At 33.7% G+C, this 19,338-nt stretch overlaps 1 protein-coding gene and 1 long non-coding RNA gene across 2 annotated transcripts; one reads left to right on the top strand and one right to left on the bottom strand.

The window, feature by feature from the left end:
* The first annotated feature begins 7,742 nt into the window (after positions 1-7,742).
* LOC132048112 (uncharacterized) lies at positions 7,743-8,267 on the top strand. Its single transcript, XR_009412903.1, has 3 exons — positions 7,743-7,799; positions 7,887-8,054; positions 8,141-8,267. It is a non-coding gene; the product is annotated as an uncharacterized LOC132048112 (long non-coding RNA).
* Positions 8,268-15,572: 7,305 nt separating this feature from the next.
* LOC132047635 (uncharacterized) lies at positions 15,573-17,158 on the bottom strand. Its single transcript, XM_059438653.1, has 2 exons — positions 16,694-17,158; positions 15,573-15,815 (listed from the first exon to the last, which is right to left on the bottom strand). Exons 1-2 carry the CDS (start codon positions 17,156-17,158, stop codon positions 15,573-15,575), a joined length of 708 nt encoding a protein of 235 aa, XP_059294636.1.
* Positions 17,159-19,338: the final 2,180 nt, after the last annotated feature.

Consider the following 19,338-nt stretch of genomic DNA (forward strand, 5'->3'; position numbering starts at 1 on the left):
CGACATATTCGAAATAAAGTAATGTCTTGACTAAATAATAAAACGCTTAAATCAAAACATTTTAAAATAAAACACTTAAACCTAAAGATAATAAGTTTCTAAACAAACAAAATTTACTTCGGGGTGCTTTACAACCCCTAAAATGACAATCCAAACGTTTACGTATACTTTATGTATTGAGCCGATATTATTGTCTGCAGAAAAAGATATCAAGTTCTATATAAAATATTGATATTTCGGCGTTTTGAAACATGACTAATCTCTGGTCAAAGTATGAAAAAAACATGAAATTTCCAAACTTTGAAATTGCCCGAGGGTGGGGCGTTTTATTAAACTCCTATTGCGCATTAATTTAGTGCGCAAAAGGTAGTTTTGTCACTTTTTTTTAAATGGGTTATTTTGATCTCAAATGTTAGTTTTTGGGTCATTTAAGTTGCGGGCTCCAGGTTTGATATTAGAATTGGCTTTTGAAAGAATTGATAGTTTATTAAGTTTGGTTTCGAAAAAAATTATTGCGCGTCTTTTATCTTTCTTGATTTTCCTGCGGTGTTGATATCCGTTAAAATCAAGAATTCAATTTTAACAAAACCCACAATGAAAAATCAAAACTTTAGATTTGAATTGACAAGAAAACAGATCAAGATTGAATCTTTATTTTTTTTGCCCTTTTCTTGGTTTTTGTGAATAAAACACAGATCAAGATTGAATCTTTTTTTTTCTTTTTTATTGGTCTTTGTGAATCTTTTAGGAAACAAAGAAAGAGAACTATGGTGGAACGTGTTGAATATATGGTGGGCCATGCTGAGCTGTAAGACTACAAATTGATCTGAGCCACTTGCAAATTAATATTGGTAAAATTTCAAAAGAAATACCTTATCAGTTTTCCTACCATTGTAGAACTATCCTTTTTAATATTACCATTCGTAGCTAAAAACCAGCTGATTTGTGTATGTTTTCGCATGTATTTATTGCCAGCAAATACATAAGCATGCGGTAAAAAAAAGGAACAGGCTTCTTTATTTTAGGCTGTAACGGTGGTGGTATTAAATAAGAAATTAAGATATTTTTTACCTTCTTTTCCGCAAAATCTCCTGTAATATTCCCTTTTCTTACACGTTTCTCTTCTTCCATGCATTTTTCGACATTCAAACGTAAAAATTCAAATTTCAAATTAAATTTTCAACATCTCTGAAAATACATTGACAAAACAAACACGATCAATCAACGTACCAATGTATTTGAAGTTTTCAATATTGATTTCGTTTTTTATTTACCGATGTATTTGATAGCATAACTAATGTATTTGACGTTTCCAATCAAACTCCATGTATTTTATATTAAATATCATGTATTTGTGAGTAACAATTTGCATCACCCATGTATTTAGTGGTAATGTATTTGAAGTTTTCAGTATTGATTTCGTTTTTTATTTACCCATGTATTTAATAGCATTACTAATGTATTTGAAGTTTCCAATCAAACCCCATGTATTTTAAATTAAATCTCATGTATTTGTGTGAGTAACAACTTGCATCACCTATGTATTTGATGGGATTAATTTGAACAAAATACATAAATATATAGAAACTTACCATGTATTTGCGTCACCCGCGTATTTAAAACTAGATGAACTGATGGAATTAATTTGAACAAAATACACAAATATATAGAAAAACTTACAAAAATACACCACCAACCACAACAATTGGTAGTTATATCATAGAATATACACAAATACATATATTTTTCGTCTTCTCAAAACCCTAAAAAATTTTCTCTCTCCTTCTCTCGTGTGCGCCGCCATAACCACCACCATGGCCCGAAGCAAAACAATCACTTCCACCAAGTTGATTTTGTGGAAGAATAATAACACAAATAGCGAAAATTTCACGAAACAAAGGAGATGGGATAGAACGTGAGTATTTTTAAGGGCTTTTTTTTTTTTTTTGAAAAAAAGAAAGAAAGAATACGACGAATCTTCTTGATTGGTGAGAATGGAAGTGAAATTTTTGCAGAAGGGTGAAGAGAAGAAGAAGACGATCATAAAAGGTAAGAAGTTATGAAAAAGGAGAGAGTGATAATGTATATTAAGTGATTAATATTGTTACTATTAAAAGGGGATATGGGATTGGGGGTGCTAATTTTTAGGTGTATTTGTGAAATGGTTATTCAAAAATTACTGTGTAGCTATAATAGTTAAATTAGAAAAGTATTTAGTTATTATTAATAATTAAAATAAAAGATAGTTATTACCACTAATTATGTATTAGAAATAGCTATAACGCGTAAAAATTCCATTAATATAATCAGGCAAAGATGAAAAGTTGGCAATCGAATTTAATAATTTATATACACACGCATTCCATCATCTTCCAATAATTACGTAAATTTCTCTTTTTTTAAGTTTTGGTCTGAGAACCATTAAAACACGGAGAGCTGCTAAATGATCACATTTATTTGGCCCAAAGGTGGCTACATCCGTGAAAAAACTACCGTAACCTTCTTTTAACTTTGTAATATTTTCTTCCAAAACACACTGATAAATACAATGATTTATTCATATTCCCAAAACATTTGACCAAATAAAATTGAGCCGTATTACCATACAAAAGAATATGAATAGTTTCCACATACTTTTTGTATTTGATGTATATAGCAAACTATACTGTTTATTTAATTTAAAAAATTATACACTTTACTTATAAAAAAAATTACGGTCTACTAAAAAAAAAAACTGCTTTACAACTGGTTTACTGATTTATATTACAATGTAAGACTCGGATCTTGCCAGGCAATTGCCTTTTTCCACAGGATATTGCTCTCCTAACCTTCAATCAATCCAACGTTTTTTCTCCCACGATAGTGATATTCCTTTGCTACTTCTTGAAAAAAAAATGTAGTTATTTTGAAATTTATATGATACTTTTTATACATTAATTAGATATAATTTCATTATTTTTTAAAGTTGGAATTTACAGCAAGTACTTATTTAATAAGAGTTGGACTTAGATACCAACCATATTAACATTTTCCTCAGGGGAAAAAAAAATAACAACCATATTAGATTTTAAGTTTTAGTTTGGTTTAGTAAAATAAAATTATGTAAAACTAATATGAATAATAATGTAAGAGATAGGAACTTTTGGTCTGAAACTTTCTGCAACAAAAATTAGCGACAAAATTCATTTTTAATCGCAAATTCTTCATTATTTTAATATATTTTTTTCTATTTATTTTTTGATGTAAACAAAAAACCATCATTATGTTGCTACGAAATGTCACTAAACTTATTATTATTAATTTATTAAAACTAGATGCACCAACAACACTGCAATGTTTATCAATATATGAGAACTTATTTAAAATTGAATTATTAGATATATGAAATTACCTTTGATTACTTATTAAAAATACTTAAGGATACTTAATATGCCCACAAACTTTAAAGTCTTCAATATGAATATTTTCTTTGAAAATGAGTGCTTAATAGAAAAAATAATAAAAAACCAAAAATACATAAATATCATTACAATCATCAATAAATAATTGATTTTACATATAAAAATGTTATATTATTTTTGTTACATACACACAAAAGTAATAAGTTGCAATAAAATAAATATGAGCTTCATAAGTCTTGAGGTTACAACTTACAAGTACATATACAAGTGATGTATTGTTAGAGATTACCTTTTTCATTTATTTCTTTTATTTGGATGTTAATTAATTCTTAGGAAAAAGCCCAAAAATACCCCATGCTATTCAAAGTATGTTAGATTTACCCTCCGTTATATTTTTTGGCTCAAAAATGCTCTTACCATTACATTTTTAGCTCAAAATGCCCGCCAATTATCCAAATAGCTCAAAAATACTCTTCATACTAATGGTTGTTCCAAAAACAAGAGAAAGGGAACCAATTTTGCACTTTTTTTTTTCTCGGAGAGGAGGAGAGTGGGCTTGAATTTGTGAGAAATATGATAATAACATATGAAATAAGTAGTATAAACACTTCTCGGTTTAACAAATACGTAGTATAAACAATACTTTTTCGGTCTAAAAAGAGTGTCCACTTAGCCTTTATTTTCTTGTTCAAAAAGAGTGTCCTCCACTTATCAAATGAAGAAAGAATTAACCTCATTTTTCCATATTTGCCCTTATTAAGTGTTAAGTGATCAAATCCCAATACCTATTTAATTAGGGGTAATTTAGTCAAATTATCTATTTTTACCTAGATATTAGTATTTTCTTAAGGGGTGTGCAAATGGCTAAATAGACACTCTTTTTGAACCGGAGGAGTATTATTCACAATTCACCCATGTCCACCTGTTGTGAGGCAAAAATTGTCACCATTCCTCTTCAACTAAAATTACACCTTAGAACTGATCATTGTCTCAAAATACTATTGTGGTCGTAAAATATCCAATAATATTATAAAACTAAAAAAATATCAACGTACTAATGTCTGTTTCATTAGCAAGCAAGGGTTGCGTGACGTACTAATGTATGTTTCATTAGCAAGCAAGGGTTGCACCCTATTCACATTTTATTGTCCATATTTCATCCTAAAAATATATTATTATTTCTTTAGAAAATAAAAGGACATTTAAAAATAAAGAACCACAAATGTTAAGAGAAGAAGCTAAGAGTGCGCATACTCTCATAAATACCGAAATTAGAATTTTTGACACTTCCATTTCTATATTACGGTATTTGATATGCATTTAAAAAAAAAAATGATATTTTGTTCTTATAGAAAAATACCAAAATACCAAATATCGTACGGAAATACTCAATTACATATACAATATATATATATATATATATATATATATATATATATATATAGACAAAAATTTAAATAATCTAAATATAGCAAATAAAAACCTGCATTATTATATTTCTCACATATTCACGTCCAACACCCCCCCCTCCCATCAACCACTCCCCCCAAAACAAAAACCTGAAAATAAAAAATATATGAACAAGGGCAAAATTACCCATTCGAATAGTCAATAGCAAAATTGGTTCATTTTCTCTTGTTTTGGAACAACCTTTAGTAGGAAGGCATTTTTAAGATATTAGATTAATTTAATTATTTTCTACTCATCATTATTGACAATTTTTTTTTTTTAAAAGTGAAAATAAAAGGTGAAAAGAATCACTACATATCTCTAGAATAAGTTCTTCTCTTGAAGAAAGTGCTCAACTAATTTCATGTAATTCTATATACAAATATTAATCGGTAATCTTAAAAAAGAAAATGTAATTAATAGGTCAAAATGCATTAATGGTGTAAGATGAACTTTGGGAGGAAAGGATATAAATGTCATTGATTTCGCATAGATGATCTAGATATCCATGTGAATTTACTATCCTAACCCAATTGAGTCCTAACCAAAATGCCCCCAAAAAAATCATTTTTAACCAAAATACCCCAACAAAAAAAAGTTACAAAAGTACCTTTAGCGCAAGAAATAATCGCGCTAAAGCACTTAACCGTAACGGTCATATGCTTTAGCGCAGTATTTTACTGCGCTATAGCACTTATTTCTCTCACCTATAGCGCAGTAAAATACTGCGCTATAGGACTCCACATAAAACCCATCGGGTTCCACCACTGGTCCCTCCAGTGGTTAAAAAAAAATTTGAAAACGCTATTGAAGGCAAAACCGAGGTGGTCCCCACATCCAAAAACGTCATTTTCTATTAAATTTCGTCCGAAAAGTTTAGATTCTCGGTATATTCAAGTCGAGAGCAAGATTCTAAGTCGAATTTTGGAAAAAAGCGTACAACTCGATTAAAATAACTCTACAAAAAATCTTCGATTGAGGTTTTCTACTATGAACTTTTGTTATTATTTTGTTATATACATTATATTCTAAGCATGCTTAACATTTAATCCTTGCTATTTTCTAAAAAAAAAATATATATATATTTTTTTTTGTTCTTGTTCAGATTGGGCAGTGGCTTTTGCCACTGTTCCGATTTTTTTTTTTGTTTAATTCATTATTTGTTAAATGTTTATGAATTGTTAATTTGTTAAATGTTTATGAATTGTTAATTTGTTATATGTTTATGAGTTGTTAATTTGTTAATTATTTATGAATTGTTAATGAATTATTATTTTGTTAATTGATTATTTGTTAAATATTGATTATGAATTTATTAGTTGTTAAATATTGTTTATGAATTGAAAGAAGTTGATTGGTAATGAATTATTATGTTGTTAACACTTTGTTTGGATGATTGTTATGTATTGTTTTGACATTTATCGTATTGTGTTGTATTGTATAGGACCAAATCAGTGGTTACATAAAATAGGACCTTTCGTCGTTACATAAAAATAAAATTAAAGTATACAATCAAAGCAAACATTGTATTTAAACGAACAACATAATATAATACAATAGGTAACAACCATCCGTACAAGTTGTAAATGATTATGAATTGTTAATCTATATAATTTTAAAAGCGTGAATACATATGTTAAATAAAAAAAGATTATCTTAAAAAGAATAGTTAAAGTTCTTCTTTTCATAAATACATAAGCTAACAAAAAAAATGTAAAGTTTGTAGGAAAATATGTGGTCGACGAATATACTCTTTTAGTTTAATTTATTATAGTTGTGTTGGCTATTTGGTCAACTAAAAATATATCACATATTCAAAATAGAGTTCTAAATAAATATTACTACTGAATTTCGATTCTCAAACTAATTAACTTAACAAGTCTTTGCCATCACATAATTCAAAAGTAATTAACTTAAAAGTCTTTGCCATCACATATTGTCCTTACTATCACATATTAAATTTACTGCATATCCCATGTTAATTATTCACAAGATATAATAATACATAATTCACATATTCCCTACAAATTATTAATTAGTTAATATAATTTATCTTTCATTTTAAGAATAATGACTAATTTAGTTCGTACAGATCGGACTCTTTCATGGATCCGAATGTTCCCCCTGGGCTCGATATTCCCCTGGGGCCCGATGCTCACCCGGGGCCCGATGATCACCCGGGGCCCGCTGTTCACCCGGGACCCGTTGATACATCAGTATTGTCTTTGCAAGACAATCATAGGTCAGACTTATTATGGGCCGGTACTATAGGAATATCTAATAGGCTCCGTCCCCGTAGGCTGCAGAGAGCTTGGACTCTTTTACCCGAGCACCCCCCACACCCTCGCGTCTTGGAGATATTGTTTCGGGGCGGCATCTACCGTTGCGTGTCCGTTGGTCGGGTACAGCATGATTGGGCGCTCATCACGCGCCATGGTTGAGCGGTGGAGGCCGAGAGACACATACCTTCCATCTTCGCACCGACGAGGCCACGATTACACTTCAGGATGTCGAGGTCCTCTTTGGATTGCGGGTAGATGGAGAGCCACTATACACTCGGTACGAGCCTCCTCCTGGTCAGACGTGGGCGACAGAGTTGACTAGGCTAACCCACTTTATGTCTGATGCCCAGGGCTAGATTTCAGGATAGAGTCGGGTTCAAATTAGTGCACTTTGCACTTATTTAGAGGTCCGGATCCGGCCGAGGACGCATCCCGCAGACGATGTTGATCGTCATGCCCGTTTGTACCGCTATTATATTTGGGGGCATCTTGTTCCCGAACTCATCGGGTGCCTTTGTCGGCTTACATTATTTGGTTTTTTTTGAGCATCCGGACCGCCCGGGAGACTACGGTGGGCGGTGTTGTTTTGGCGTATCTTTACGTATGCCCGGTGCCGAGCGTCTATTGGTGTTGTCGAGATGTGTGTGGATTTTTTGCTCTTCTCCGTGTAATATTTTAAGTGTGCCTTCCTTTAATGTAGACAAACCTCTTGAAATGACGACTTAAAAATCGTATTTTCTAATATCGCTTACAGTTATGGGCATGGGAAAGAATGCTGCCTTTTCAGCCCGTACTTAGGCATCACCTCGAGATTGACATGCCTTATGCGAGGAGGTGGACAACGGGTTTTGACCGGGATGTGGATACGCACCACAATATTCTTCCATTCCGGGACCAGCTTGATCACATGACGGACGATGCGGTAAAACTATTTAAATTTACATTAATAATTTAATTAAACGTCTTGTCGACTTGGTGATCACTAATTTGTATTTATATGTTATGTAGCTATTTATATAGACGTCGTACGCTGCTATATTAGATGGTTTGCCGGCCTTCTGTAGGGCAGGTCAGGGGGTTTGGAGGTCGCGGTGTCCATTGATACATCCGGACATCGTAGGAGCACATGCCCGAGCGTGTCTTACGACGCTTGGCATACATACACGTAGTATACCCCCTGACGTCCGTCATGAGCTCCGACACTACCAGCGGGACGATCGGGCTGCCGTTGATGATGATTTTCTGGCTTTCATGGATGTCCAGCTCCACCGTTAGGAGAACAAATTGGACACTTTAGCGGTGGTCGGCCATTTGACTCCCATTGAACGTTACATGCGCTGGTATCATCAGATCACACGTCGATTGATCGGCAACCCAGCTTTGCATCCCCCTAGGGATGTTGATACTCAGCACTTGCCGGGCAGTACGAGGCATTGGTAAGTTTATCGTATTTAGATTTATTTAATTGCATTAATTGTTACGTTTTAAAAAATAGCTTTTTTTTTCTTTTTCTGTTGAACACAAATGCAGCTGGTGGCCGTACAGCGTTTACGCATCTTGGGGTTAGAGCATATGCCTTACCCTGGGCTTGTGGGGCTTGTGACAGAGATGGTACGGATATCAGAGGACGGTATCCGGCAGTTAGGCGAGATTCGGCGCAGGGAGGAGCCCTCGTCCGAGGCCGAGTATCGTGCAGGTGCGAGGAGGAGGACCGGTGCTCCCGGAGGAGGCGAGGCCGTGCCGCGTAGGACGCCGTCCTGCCGGAGGATGCCGTGCGCGTAGAGGCCGCGGTGCTGCTGCTAGAGGACCTGGTGGTGAAGGACATCATCTGGTAGATGAGGCGGATGAGGCCGATCCGGCCTCCTCCTCTGGGAGCACCCGCAACCGTTCATCCGCTGGTGGCAGCTCACCTGAGGACTCACCTACGTTTACGCCGGCGCTCTTACTTGCTGAGATACTCGGGTCGTCATCACAGCCGAGCCAGAATGCATATATGAAGGAGCGTGATAACGTTGATTGGGCGGCGTTACGCGCTTCATTAGCTGATGAGCGGCCTGTGAGGAATTTAGAGAAAGCCAGATTCTTGACTTCGATGAGTTTTTGATCTCGGTTAGTATTTAAAATACTTATTTGTTCATTTAAATTATTTATTTTATATATATATATATATATATATATATATATATATATATATATATATATATATATATATATATATATATATATATATGTTACTCATTATTTAGTAATATTTTATATTTTAGGAGCCTACTCGTGCGCCCTTTTGACACACAAAAGTTTGATTAAATAAATAACGTTAATGTATTCAATATAAATAAGAAATGGTACTAATTATTATATACTTTTCAGGTTCATCCTTCGGCCCCTGAGGTGGTGACTCCCGACGAGGAAGAGGTCGAGTTTCCAGACCTAACTCAGCCTGAGGTTCTGAGCGTGCTAGCGGGACTAGATCCCAAGAAGAAGCATGTTCTAGTTAAGGGCGCAAGGACTAGGGGAAGAGGAGATGGTCATGACTTGGAGCGCCCGGTTATTAAGAGGAAAAAGGGCGATGGAGACGATGGCGAGGGCGGTGGGGATGGTATGAGCCTTAGGCCTAGGGATAGTCTCCTGCATACTACATGTGAGACCCATCCTCGATAGTGGATATACATTAGTGTTGTACAATTTATCGTAAATATTATATGTTTTTTGCATATTTATACATATTATCTTTGTCTTTATTATTGTTTATAGTTTCACATCCTAAATTGATAATAAAAAAAAAAAACGTGACACATTCGAAATAAAGTTAAGCATTAATTTAAAAATAAAACGAAACCCTAAGAGATAAATAACGTAAAGCTAATGACTACAAGTCTTCAAACAAAAAAGGACTTCGAGCACTTTTCAACCATTAAAAAGACAATCCAAAGTATTGCGTATTCTTGATGTATTGAGCCTATTTTATTAATTGTACAAATATAAGTAGGGTTCTATATAAAATATTGAAGTTAAGTCTCAAAGCAGATTAATATACGGCCAAACTACATAAAAAGGAGTGAAAATGTAATAAGAGGTCAGGTTTTGAAAAATGGCGGATCGCTATAGCGCAGTAAAATAATGCGCTATAGATGAGAGACAAGTGTCTATAGCGCAGTATTTTACTGCGCTAAAGGACTCAACGGGCCCGTTACAGTTAAGTGCTATAGCGCAGTAAAATACTGCTCTAAAGCACTTAACGGAGCCGTTACAGTTAAGTGCTTTAGCGCAAAATTTTACTGCGCTAAAGGTACTTTTGTAACATTTTTTTTTGTTGGGTATTTTGGTTCAAAATGATTTTTTTGGGGGGGCATTTTGGTTCCGACTAACTCAATTTGGCCAAAATCAAGATTTGATTTTTCCTAAGACACCTACGAGGTGAAAACTTTTAATTGTTGACGGTAGGCTGTAGCCCCCAAGAATAAGTGCATTGTTTCCCCTCAAAAGAGAGCAATAATTGAATTTGTACGCGGTTTAAATCATATGTGATTAGGCTTGTTGGAAAGATAAACGGATAATCGAAAAGTAAAGAATAACGTGAAAAATTAAGAGAAGATAGCCTATATAACGAGTGCAAGCGACAGGTTCGAGTAGGAAAAGGATTTATCTCCTTGCTTGGACTAAAAACAAACTAGAAGTAACAAAGCTTTATTGATATCGGGCCTTTGCTATGATATTCTTTCAAGTGTTAATTGCTAACTTGAAGAAATGGAGATGCCCTCTAATGGGGCTATTACATATGTATTTATAGTGCTAGTGTCCTATACTAACTAAATGATTCAAGCTTCAACGTGGGTAAATGATTTTGGAGATATCAGACACGTCTGTTGAGGGCGTGATTCATGCCTAGAAGTGGAGTAGGGCGTGATTCATGCCTAGAAGTGGAGTATCTTCTCTTGGGATGCTCAAAACATGTGATGATGAACTTGCTTCATCATCCTTAAACCCCATATTCTTATCCCCCAAAATCAAGAGTTCAATTTTAACAAAAGCCCAGAAAGAAAAATCAAAACGTTAGATTTGATTTGACAAGAAAACAGATCAAGATTGAATCTTTTATCCCTTTTCTTGGTCTTTGTGAATATAACACAGATCAAGATTGAATCTTTTTTTTTTCTTTTTTTCTTTTTTATTGGTCTTTGTGAATCTCTTAGGAAACAAAGAAAGAGGAGACCAAAGAGAAGTGTGATATTAGGTTTTTTCACGTGCTATATTTTTACTTTTTGTTTTTTAACCCGCCGACGGCCATTGGAACGTGTTGAATATATGGTGGGCCATGCTGAGCTGTAAGACTACAAATTGATCTGAGCCACTTGCAAATTAATATAATCAGGCAAAGATGAAAAGTTGGCAATCGAATTTAATAATTTATATACACACGCATTCCCTCATCTTCCAATAATTACGTAAATTTCTCTTTGGCTGAATGCATGTATGGGCCCTTAAACTTGTCCATTTAGACACCTTAACTAAGACAATTACTTATTAGGCACTCAAACTCCCTTGAAGTGTGTCTATGTGTTTACACATAGTGATGACGTGTCATAGTGTGTGTTTCACTGATCTTTAGCGCGTAGAATGATTAGTTTTACTTCTTTCTTCATTCTTTTCCTCTTCCATTATTTATGTACAATTCTTTATTCGTTTACCACTGGAAAAAATGTCCCCTTCCCAAACAGATCCTCCAAATCAAGCACTATTAGAATTTGCATCAATCTCCCTACCCTTCTCGTTAACAATCATTGTTGCAGCAACAATGAGTGTGAACTTTACACGTTGAACACAAAGTTGCAAAAGCTTTTTGGTTATTCACTATATTATGTTTACAAAATACAAAGTGTAAATGTATATACATCCACAGTAATAAAACTTCAAATATAAGCTATGATAGAGTTCTAAAGATTTTGTATATAAATTAGTAAAACTAAATTTGAATTCAAACTAAACAGCCATGGAGCTTTTGAGCTTCGCCGGAGATGGAAATTTTCGATCAAGGTGAGGAGGATAGACGGGGAGCGATGTGGCAGCGGGTGATGGTCCAAGTCTAATAGGTCCCTCCTATCGACTTCATTATTGACAAGTTTAAGGGCTCACATGTGCATTCAGCCTTTCTATTTTTTTTTAAGTTTTGGTCTGAGAACCATTAAAACACAGCTGCTAAATGACACACTTATTTAGCTCAAATGTGGCTATACCTGTGAAGAGACTAAGGTAACCTTTTTTTGACTTTGCAATATTTTTCTCCGAAACACACTAATAAATACAATGATTCATTCCTATTCCCAAAACATTTAACCAACTAAAATTGATCCGTATTTCCATACAAATGAAGATGAATAGTCTCTACATACTTTTTGTATTTGATGCATATATTAAAAAAAAATTACGGTCTACTCAGAAAAAAATACTGTTTTACAACTTGTTTACTGATTTATATTAAGTATAATGTATAATTAGTGTCAATGTAGATAAATACAACATGTGAGTTTTTTCCAATTTGATATAATCAAATATTCTATTTATTTAAATTACATGTCAAATTATAAGTAATACTTTGTTTAATATGAATTACTTATACTAGCTAGTTTGGTTACACACTTATATATCAACATATTAAATCTTTAATATTATAATTTTAAAAACATAAAAAAGTGTTATAAAATATCAAATAAAAGTCACAAGAGATACAAGACCCTTTTTGTAAATAAATCATATTAATTTTATTCGTAAATACAGTGTACAATTTGATTTATGATAGTGAACAAGTTATTAAGATAGTAAAGAAATATTACAATGTAAGACTCGGATCTTGCCAGGCAATTGCCTTTTTCCACATGATATTGCTCTCCTCCCCTTCGATCAATCCAACATTTTTTCTCCCACGATAGTGATATTCCTTTGCTGCTTCTCGGAAAAAATGTAGTTATTTTGAAATTTATATGATACTTTTTATACATTAATAGATATAATTTCATTATTTTTTAAAGTTGGAATTTACAGCTAGTACTTATTTAATAAGAATTGGACTTAGATACCAACCATATTAACATCTTTCTCAGTGGGAAAAAAAATAAAAAAACCAACCATATTAGATTTTAAGTTTTAGTTTAGTTTAATAAAATAAAATTATGTAAAACTAATATGAATAATAATGTAAGCGATAGGAATTTTTTGTCAAAAAGTTTCTGCAACAAAAATTAGCGACAAAATTCATTTTTAATAGCAAATTCTTCATTATTTTAATATATTTTTTTCTATTTATTTTCTGATGTAAACAAAAATCCATCATTATTCCATTATTATGTTGCTACGAAATGTCATTAAACTTATTATTATTAATTTATCAAAACTAAATGCACCAACAACACTGCAATGTTTATCAATATATAAGAACTTATTTAAAATTGAATTCTTACTTTGATTACTTATTAAAAATAGTTAAGGATACATAATATGTCCACAAACTTTAAAGTCTTCAATATGAATATTTTCTTTGAAAATGAGTGCTTAATAGAAATTATTTGAAAATAATAAAAAACCAAAAATACATAAATATCTTTACAATCATCAATAAATAATTGATTTTACATATAAAAATGTTATATTATTTTTGTTACATACAAAAGTAATAAGTTGCAATAAAATAAATATGACCTTCATAAGTCTTGAGGTTACAACTTACAAGTACATATACAAATGATGTATTGTTAGAGATTACCTTTTTTATTTATTTCTTTTATTTGAATGTTAATTGATTCTTAGGAAAACGCCCAAAAATACCCCTATGCTATTCGAAATATGTTAGATTTACCCTTCGTTATATTTTTTGGCTCAAAAATGCTCTTGGCATTACGTTTTTAGCTCAAAATGCCCGCCAATTATCCAAATAGCTCAAAAATACTCTTCATACTAATGGTTGCTCCAAAAACAAGAGAAAGGGAACCAATTTTGCACTTTTTTTTTTTTTCTCGGAGAGGGGGAGAGTGGGCTTGAATTTGTGAGGAATATAATAATAACATATGAAATAAGTAGTATAAACATTTCTAGGTTTAACAAATACGTAGTATAAACAATACTTTTCCGGTCCAAAAAGAGTGTGCACTTAGCCTTTATTTTGTGATTCAAAAAGAGTGTCCACTTATCAAATGAAGAAAGAATGAACCTTATTTTTTCAGATTTGCCATTATTAAGTGTTAAGTGACCAAATCCAATACCTATTTAATTAGGGGTAATTTAGTCAAATTACCTATTTTTACCTAGAAATTAGTATTTTCTTAAGGGGTGTGCAAATGGCTAAATAGATACTCTTTTTGAACTGGCGGGAGTATTATTCACAATTCACCCATGTCCACCTGTTGTGAGGCAAAAATTGTCACCATTCCTCTTCAACTATAATTACACCTTAGAACTGATCACTCTCAAAATACTATTGTGGTCGTAAAATATCCAATAATATTATAAAAACTAAAAAATGTCAACGTGCTAATGTCTGTTTCATTAGCAAGCAAGGGTTGCACCCTATTCACATTTTATTGTCCATATTTCCTCCTAAAAATATATTATTATTTCTTTAGAAAATGCAAGGACATTTAAAAATAAAGAACCACAAATGTTAAGACAAGAAGCTAAGGGTGCGCATACTCTCATAAATAACGAAATTGAAATTTTTGACACTTCCATTTTGATATCACGATATTTGATATGCATTTTTTTTTTAAAAATGGTATTCGGTTCTTATAGAAAAATACCAAAATATCAAATATCGTACGGAAATACTCAATTACATATACAATTTATATATTATATTATTATATAGACAAAAATTTAAATAATCTAAATATAGTAAATAAAAAACCGCATTATTATATTTCTCACATATTCACCTCCAACCCCACCCACCCCACCCCCCCCCCCCAAAAAAAAAAAAAACTGAAAATATAAAATATATATGAACAAGGGCAAAATTACCCATTCGAATAGCTCAAAAACAAAATTGGTTCATTTTCTCTTGTTTTGGAACAACCGTTAGTAGGAAGGCATTTTTAAGATATTAGATTAATTTAATTATTTTCTACTAATCATTATTCACAATTTTTTTTTAAAGTGAAAATAAAAGGTAAAAAGAATCACTACGTATCTCTAGAATAAGTTCTTCTCTTGAAGAAAGTGCTCAACTAATTTCACGTAATTCTGTATACAAATATTTGGCAATAAACTATAAAATATTATTACCACAACCAGCCAAACTTCCGGTACAAACAAAAGCAAAGCAAAAAATCCAAACTAAGGAGCATCCGACCCTCCTACCACCTTCTAGGAAGGGTGTAGGAAGGATCGGGTCTCACTCTAGGAACAAAACTGATCAATCAAATATGTACATTTGCTAGCCTGCTTTGATTCTCTAAACATTGACATTCTTTCCCTTACTGTGAATTGTATTTGTTGTATAATGAAGTCCTTCTGTACACTGCAGTCTCTGAATATCCTCCAGTTCCTTGATTGCCAAATCAAGTAGGTCATTGCTCCAAGAACTGCAGCCACCATCTCTTTTTTGAACCTGCTCCAGTGCCTCTGTCATAACCATTGCAAACATTCTTTTGTCCCAGCCTGTGGCATCTGCATTCCCATCCATGTATTTACAGCCCTCCACAATTCAACTGTCCAGTCACATGTAACAAATAGATGGTTTGCATCTTCTATTTGTTATTGTGTACACAATACACACAAAGCATTATCGTGTACACAATACACACAAAGCATTATCACAGTGGAACCCCATATTCAACATTCTCCCCTTAGTTAGCAACCTATTTTGATTTGCCATCCACAAAATGAACCTATGTTTAGGTTGTAATATCTTGGACCAAATGAGTGCAGCAGTAGCAAGGTTTGACCCTGACTCCAACATAGTGAGATAACTCCTAGTGACAGAGTATTTATAGGATGGAGTAAGGGTGTACCTATCATTCCTATACCAACTCATCATTCCTAATTTCAACTTGTTTAGCTTCTTCCAATACCAGCTACTATCTGTTGGGGGTACATGACCCTAAAAATCATTTACATTCTTCATATATATGCCATGGATCCATTTTACCTATAAAGATTCCTTTTGATTAGTCATCATCCAGACCAGTTTCCCAACTGTTGCTCTATTTCACATTTTGCAGCTCTTTATGTTTAATCCTCCTTGTTTCTTTAGTTTACACACATTGTCCCAAGCTAATAGTGCTACCTTCCTTTTGTTTACAGTAATTCCCTATAAGAATTCTCTACATTTCTTATTAACATCCTTCAACACACTCTGAGGTAGGATAAACACCGAGCCCAAAAAATTATACAAAGAGAAAAGGATAAAGTTAATAATCTGTAGCTTTCCTGCATAGGATAAATGTCGGTTGAAGTAGTGCTTATCCTCTCTGTGATTTTTAAACTCAACTGATGGTAATCTAGTTTGTTCCACTTCTTTGGAGACAGTGGTAATCCCAAGTACTTCATTGGAAAGGGGCCTAGAGAGAATACAGTAATCTCCAGCAACCTAGACTGTATTGCATCATTAATTCCAGCAACATATAGAATTGATTTATCTGAGTTGGCTACCAGTTCAATTGCTGCTAAAAAATGTCCAATAGCTTCCATGATCCTCTTAACAGGATTTTCCTTTCCTTTACAAAAAATCATCAAATCATCTGCAAAGATGAGATGAGTGAGTTTTTGTTTTTTACATATTGGATGGAATAGGAAATCTGGAAGCTGACTCATTAGTTTCAGAACTCTTGTCAGATACTTCATTACCAATACAAAAGGCAAGGGTGATATTAGATCACCTTGCCTTAAACCCTTCTTTCCTTCAAAGTAACCATACCCTTCACCATTTACTTTGACAAAAAATCTAGTCGTGGTAATACAAGTCATAATCAATTGAGTGAACTTTGGAGGGAATCCATAGCCTTCCATCATCTCCTGTATAAACTCCCAATGCACCATATCATATGCCTTCCTCAAATCTATTTTCATCAAATATCTAGGTGTGGTCTGTCTTTTGTAGTGTCTCAGCAGGTCATGGCACATCAAGATATTGTGAATTAATGATCTATCCTGGACAAATGCACCCCGATTTATACTCACAATACTTGGCAAGACAGTTGCTAGTCTAGTGCATAATAGTTTTGATATGCATTTATATACCACATTACAACAGGATATAGGTCTATATTAACTTGCACTTACAAGAGCAGCAACCTAGGGAATAATAGAAATCATAGTGGCATTCAGTTGGCAGAAGCATACTGATTCAAAAATTCTTTGAATAGCTTTACAAATGTCACTACCCACAATGCTCCATGGGGATTTAAAGAAACCACTTCCAAACCCATCAGGGTCTGGACTTTTGTTCTCATTGATACTGAACATAGCTAATTTTATTTCCCTATCAGTAAATGGTTTAAGCATTTCACACTGCTGGCTTACTGTTAATTTTTCCCCTTGGTCAAAAATTGTACTATGGGTTTTCTTCCTGTGTCCCCCCTTTTCTCCTAGCATAGTTTGAAAGTAGTCAACAAAGACTGCAACTACTTCATCAAGATCATTTTTGGTTTGTCCATGAGCGTCTTGGATTTGAGTCACTGATTGTAGAAGTTTCCTCTGTTTGATGATAGAGAAAAAATACTTAGTGCACTCATCTCCTTTTCTGATCCACAGAGCTTTGCTCTTCTGCAGCAGAAAAGATGTATCCAAGCTTGATGACCTTCTGAACTTTATGTTTAAACTCTTCTCCTCTGCTTGTAAAAGGACATTTCTAGGGTCTTGCTGTAGTAATGCTTGTATTTTCTGCAACTCCTCCCTATCCTCATCTGCTTCAGCCGCAATATTGTTAAAGTGCTGTTTATGGAGCTTTTTAAGATTATATTTCAACATCTTCAACCTCCTCACCACTTTATACCTATCATATCCACCCACTGGAGTAGACCACACAGTTTGTACTATCTGGTTGAAATCAGAGTGTTTGCTCCACATGTTACAGTACTCAAAGCTTTTAGCTCTCACATTTCTATTCTGTAGCATACTGATCACAATGGGACAGTGATCGCTTATGCCTTCCGGTAGAAACTGTGCTTCATAATCTAGCATATTGTCATTGCCCAGTCAATCTTTGAGAAAATTATAACATCTTGCTTGTCACTCCATGTGTATCTACATCCAATATTCTTTAATTCTATAAAACCACATCTATCAAGGCAATTCTGAAAGTCAAATACTTCAGCTAATGAAACAGGTGACCCTCCAATCCTATCCTCATCATGTAAGACTGTGTTGAAATCTCCAAGAACAATCCATGGACTTTGATAGTTCACAGCTTTGTCAATAAAAGACTCTCATAAACTTTTCCTATCTTTTTTAAGGTTAAATGCATACACAAAGGTAGCATAAAACTTAAGTTGCATAGGAATATAATGAACCAAACAGGTAAGAGTTTGAGCTGTCTCACTTTTCACATCAATCTCAAACCAATCAGGTCTCCAAACCACCACAATTCTTCCATTATAATGGGAAGCATGGTTACTAGTATAGTTCCATCCTCCATACATAGTTGTCATTATTTGTGTCAACTTATTCACCTTAATCCTTGTTTCCAGAAACCCCATCAATCCTACATCCACCTTATTGCACAGGAGTTTCACCTCCTTCTGCTTATTGAGGTCATTAAGGCCTCTAACATTCTAGCTGAATAGTTTAACCATCCCTTGAGGGAAACACTGTATTACCACCCGCATTCCTTACTTCAGCAGTTTGCTTGCTTGTTCCAGTTCTATAACTGTCCAATACTTGGTAATTGCTAGAGGTCTTGACCATAGTAGCAACCATTATAGTAGCATTAGCAATCACTGCCCCTGATTTAGTCTGTTGTTTCCGTCCGGTATTTGCTTGCCTTCCCCTAAAAGTTCTATTGATTAGAGCATTTTTATTATTTGGAGCAGTTCTGACCCCAGTACCTCCAATGTTTGGAACAGACACCTGGTTACTATCAGTATCATTTGCTATTTTTACAACACCTTTGGTAGCATCAGTTTGTTCAATTTCTGCAGGACATTGATCAACAGACTCATTTTGCATATTCACCTTATTCTTCCTACAAATATCTTCCTTATGGCCATACTTTTGACACA

The sequence above is a fragment of the Lycium ferocissimum genome, chromosome 2, assembly GCF_029784015.1.
Source record: "Lycium ferocissimum isolate CSIRO_LF1 chromosome 2, AGI_CSIRO_Lferr_CH_V1, whole genome shotgun sequence".
NCBI classification, from domain to species: domain Eukaryota; kingdom Viridiplantae; phylum Streptophyta; class Magnoliopsida; order Solanales; family Solanaceae; genus Lycium; species Lycium ferocissimum.

Bases quoted from the DNA above. Each gene is read 5' to 3' on its own strand.
- LOC132047635 (XM_059438653.1), bottom strand. From the start codon at position 17,158: ATGGTGCATTGGGAGTTTATACAGGAGATGATGGAAGGCTATGGATTC. The intron at 15,816-16,693 runs GTATTCTCTCTA...TGAATTGTGGAG, and splicing joins CTAGGTTGCTGGAGATTACT to GGCTGTAAATACATGGATGG.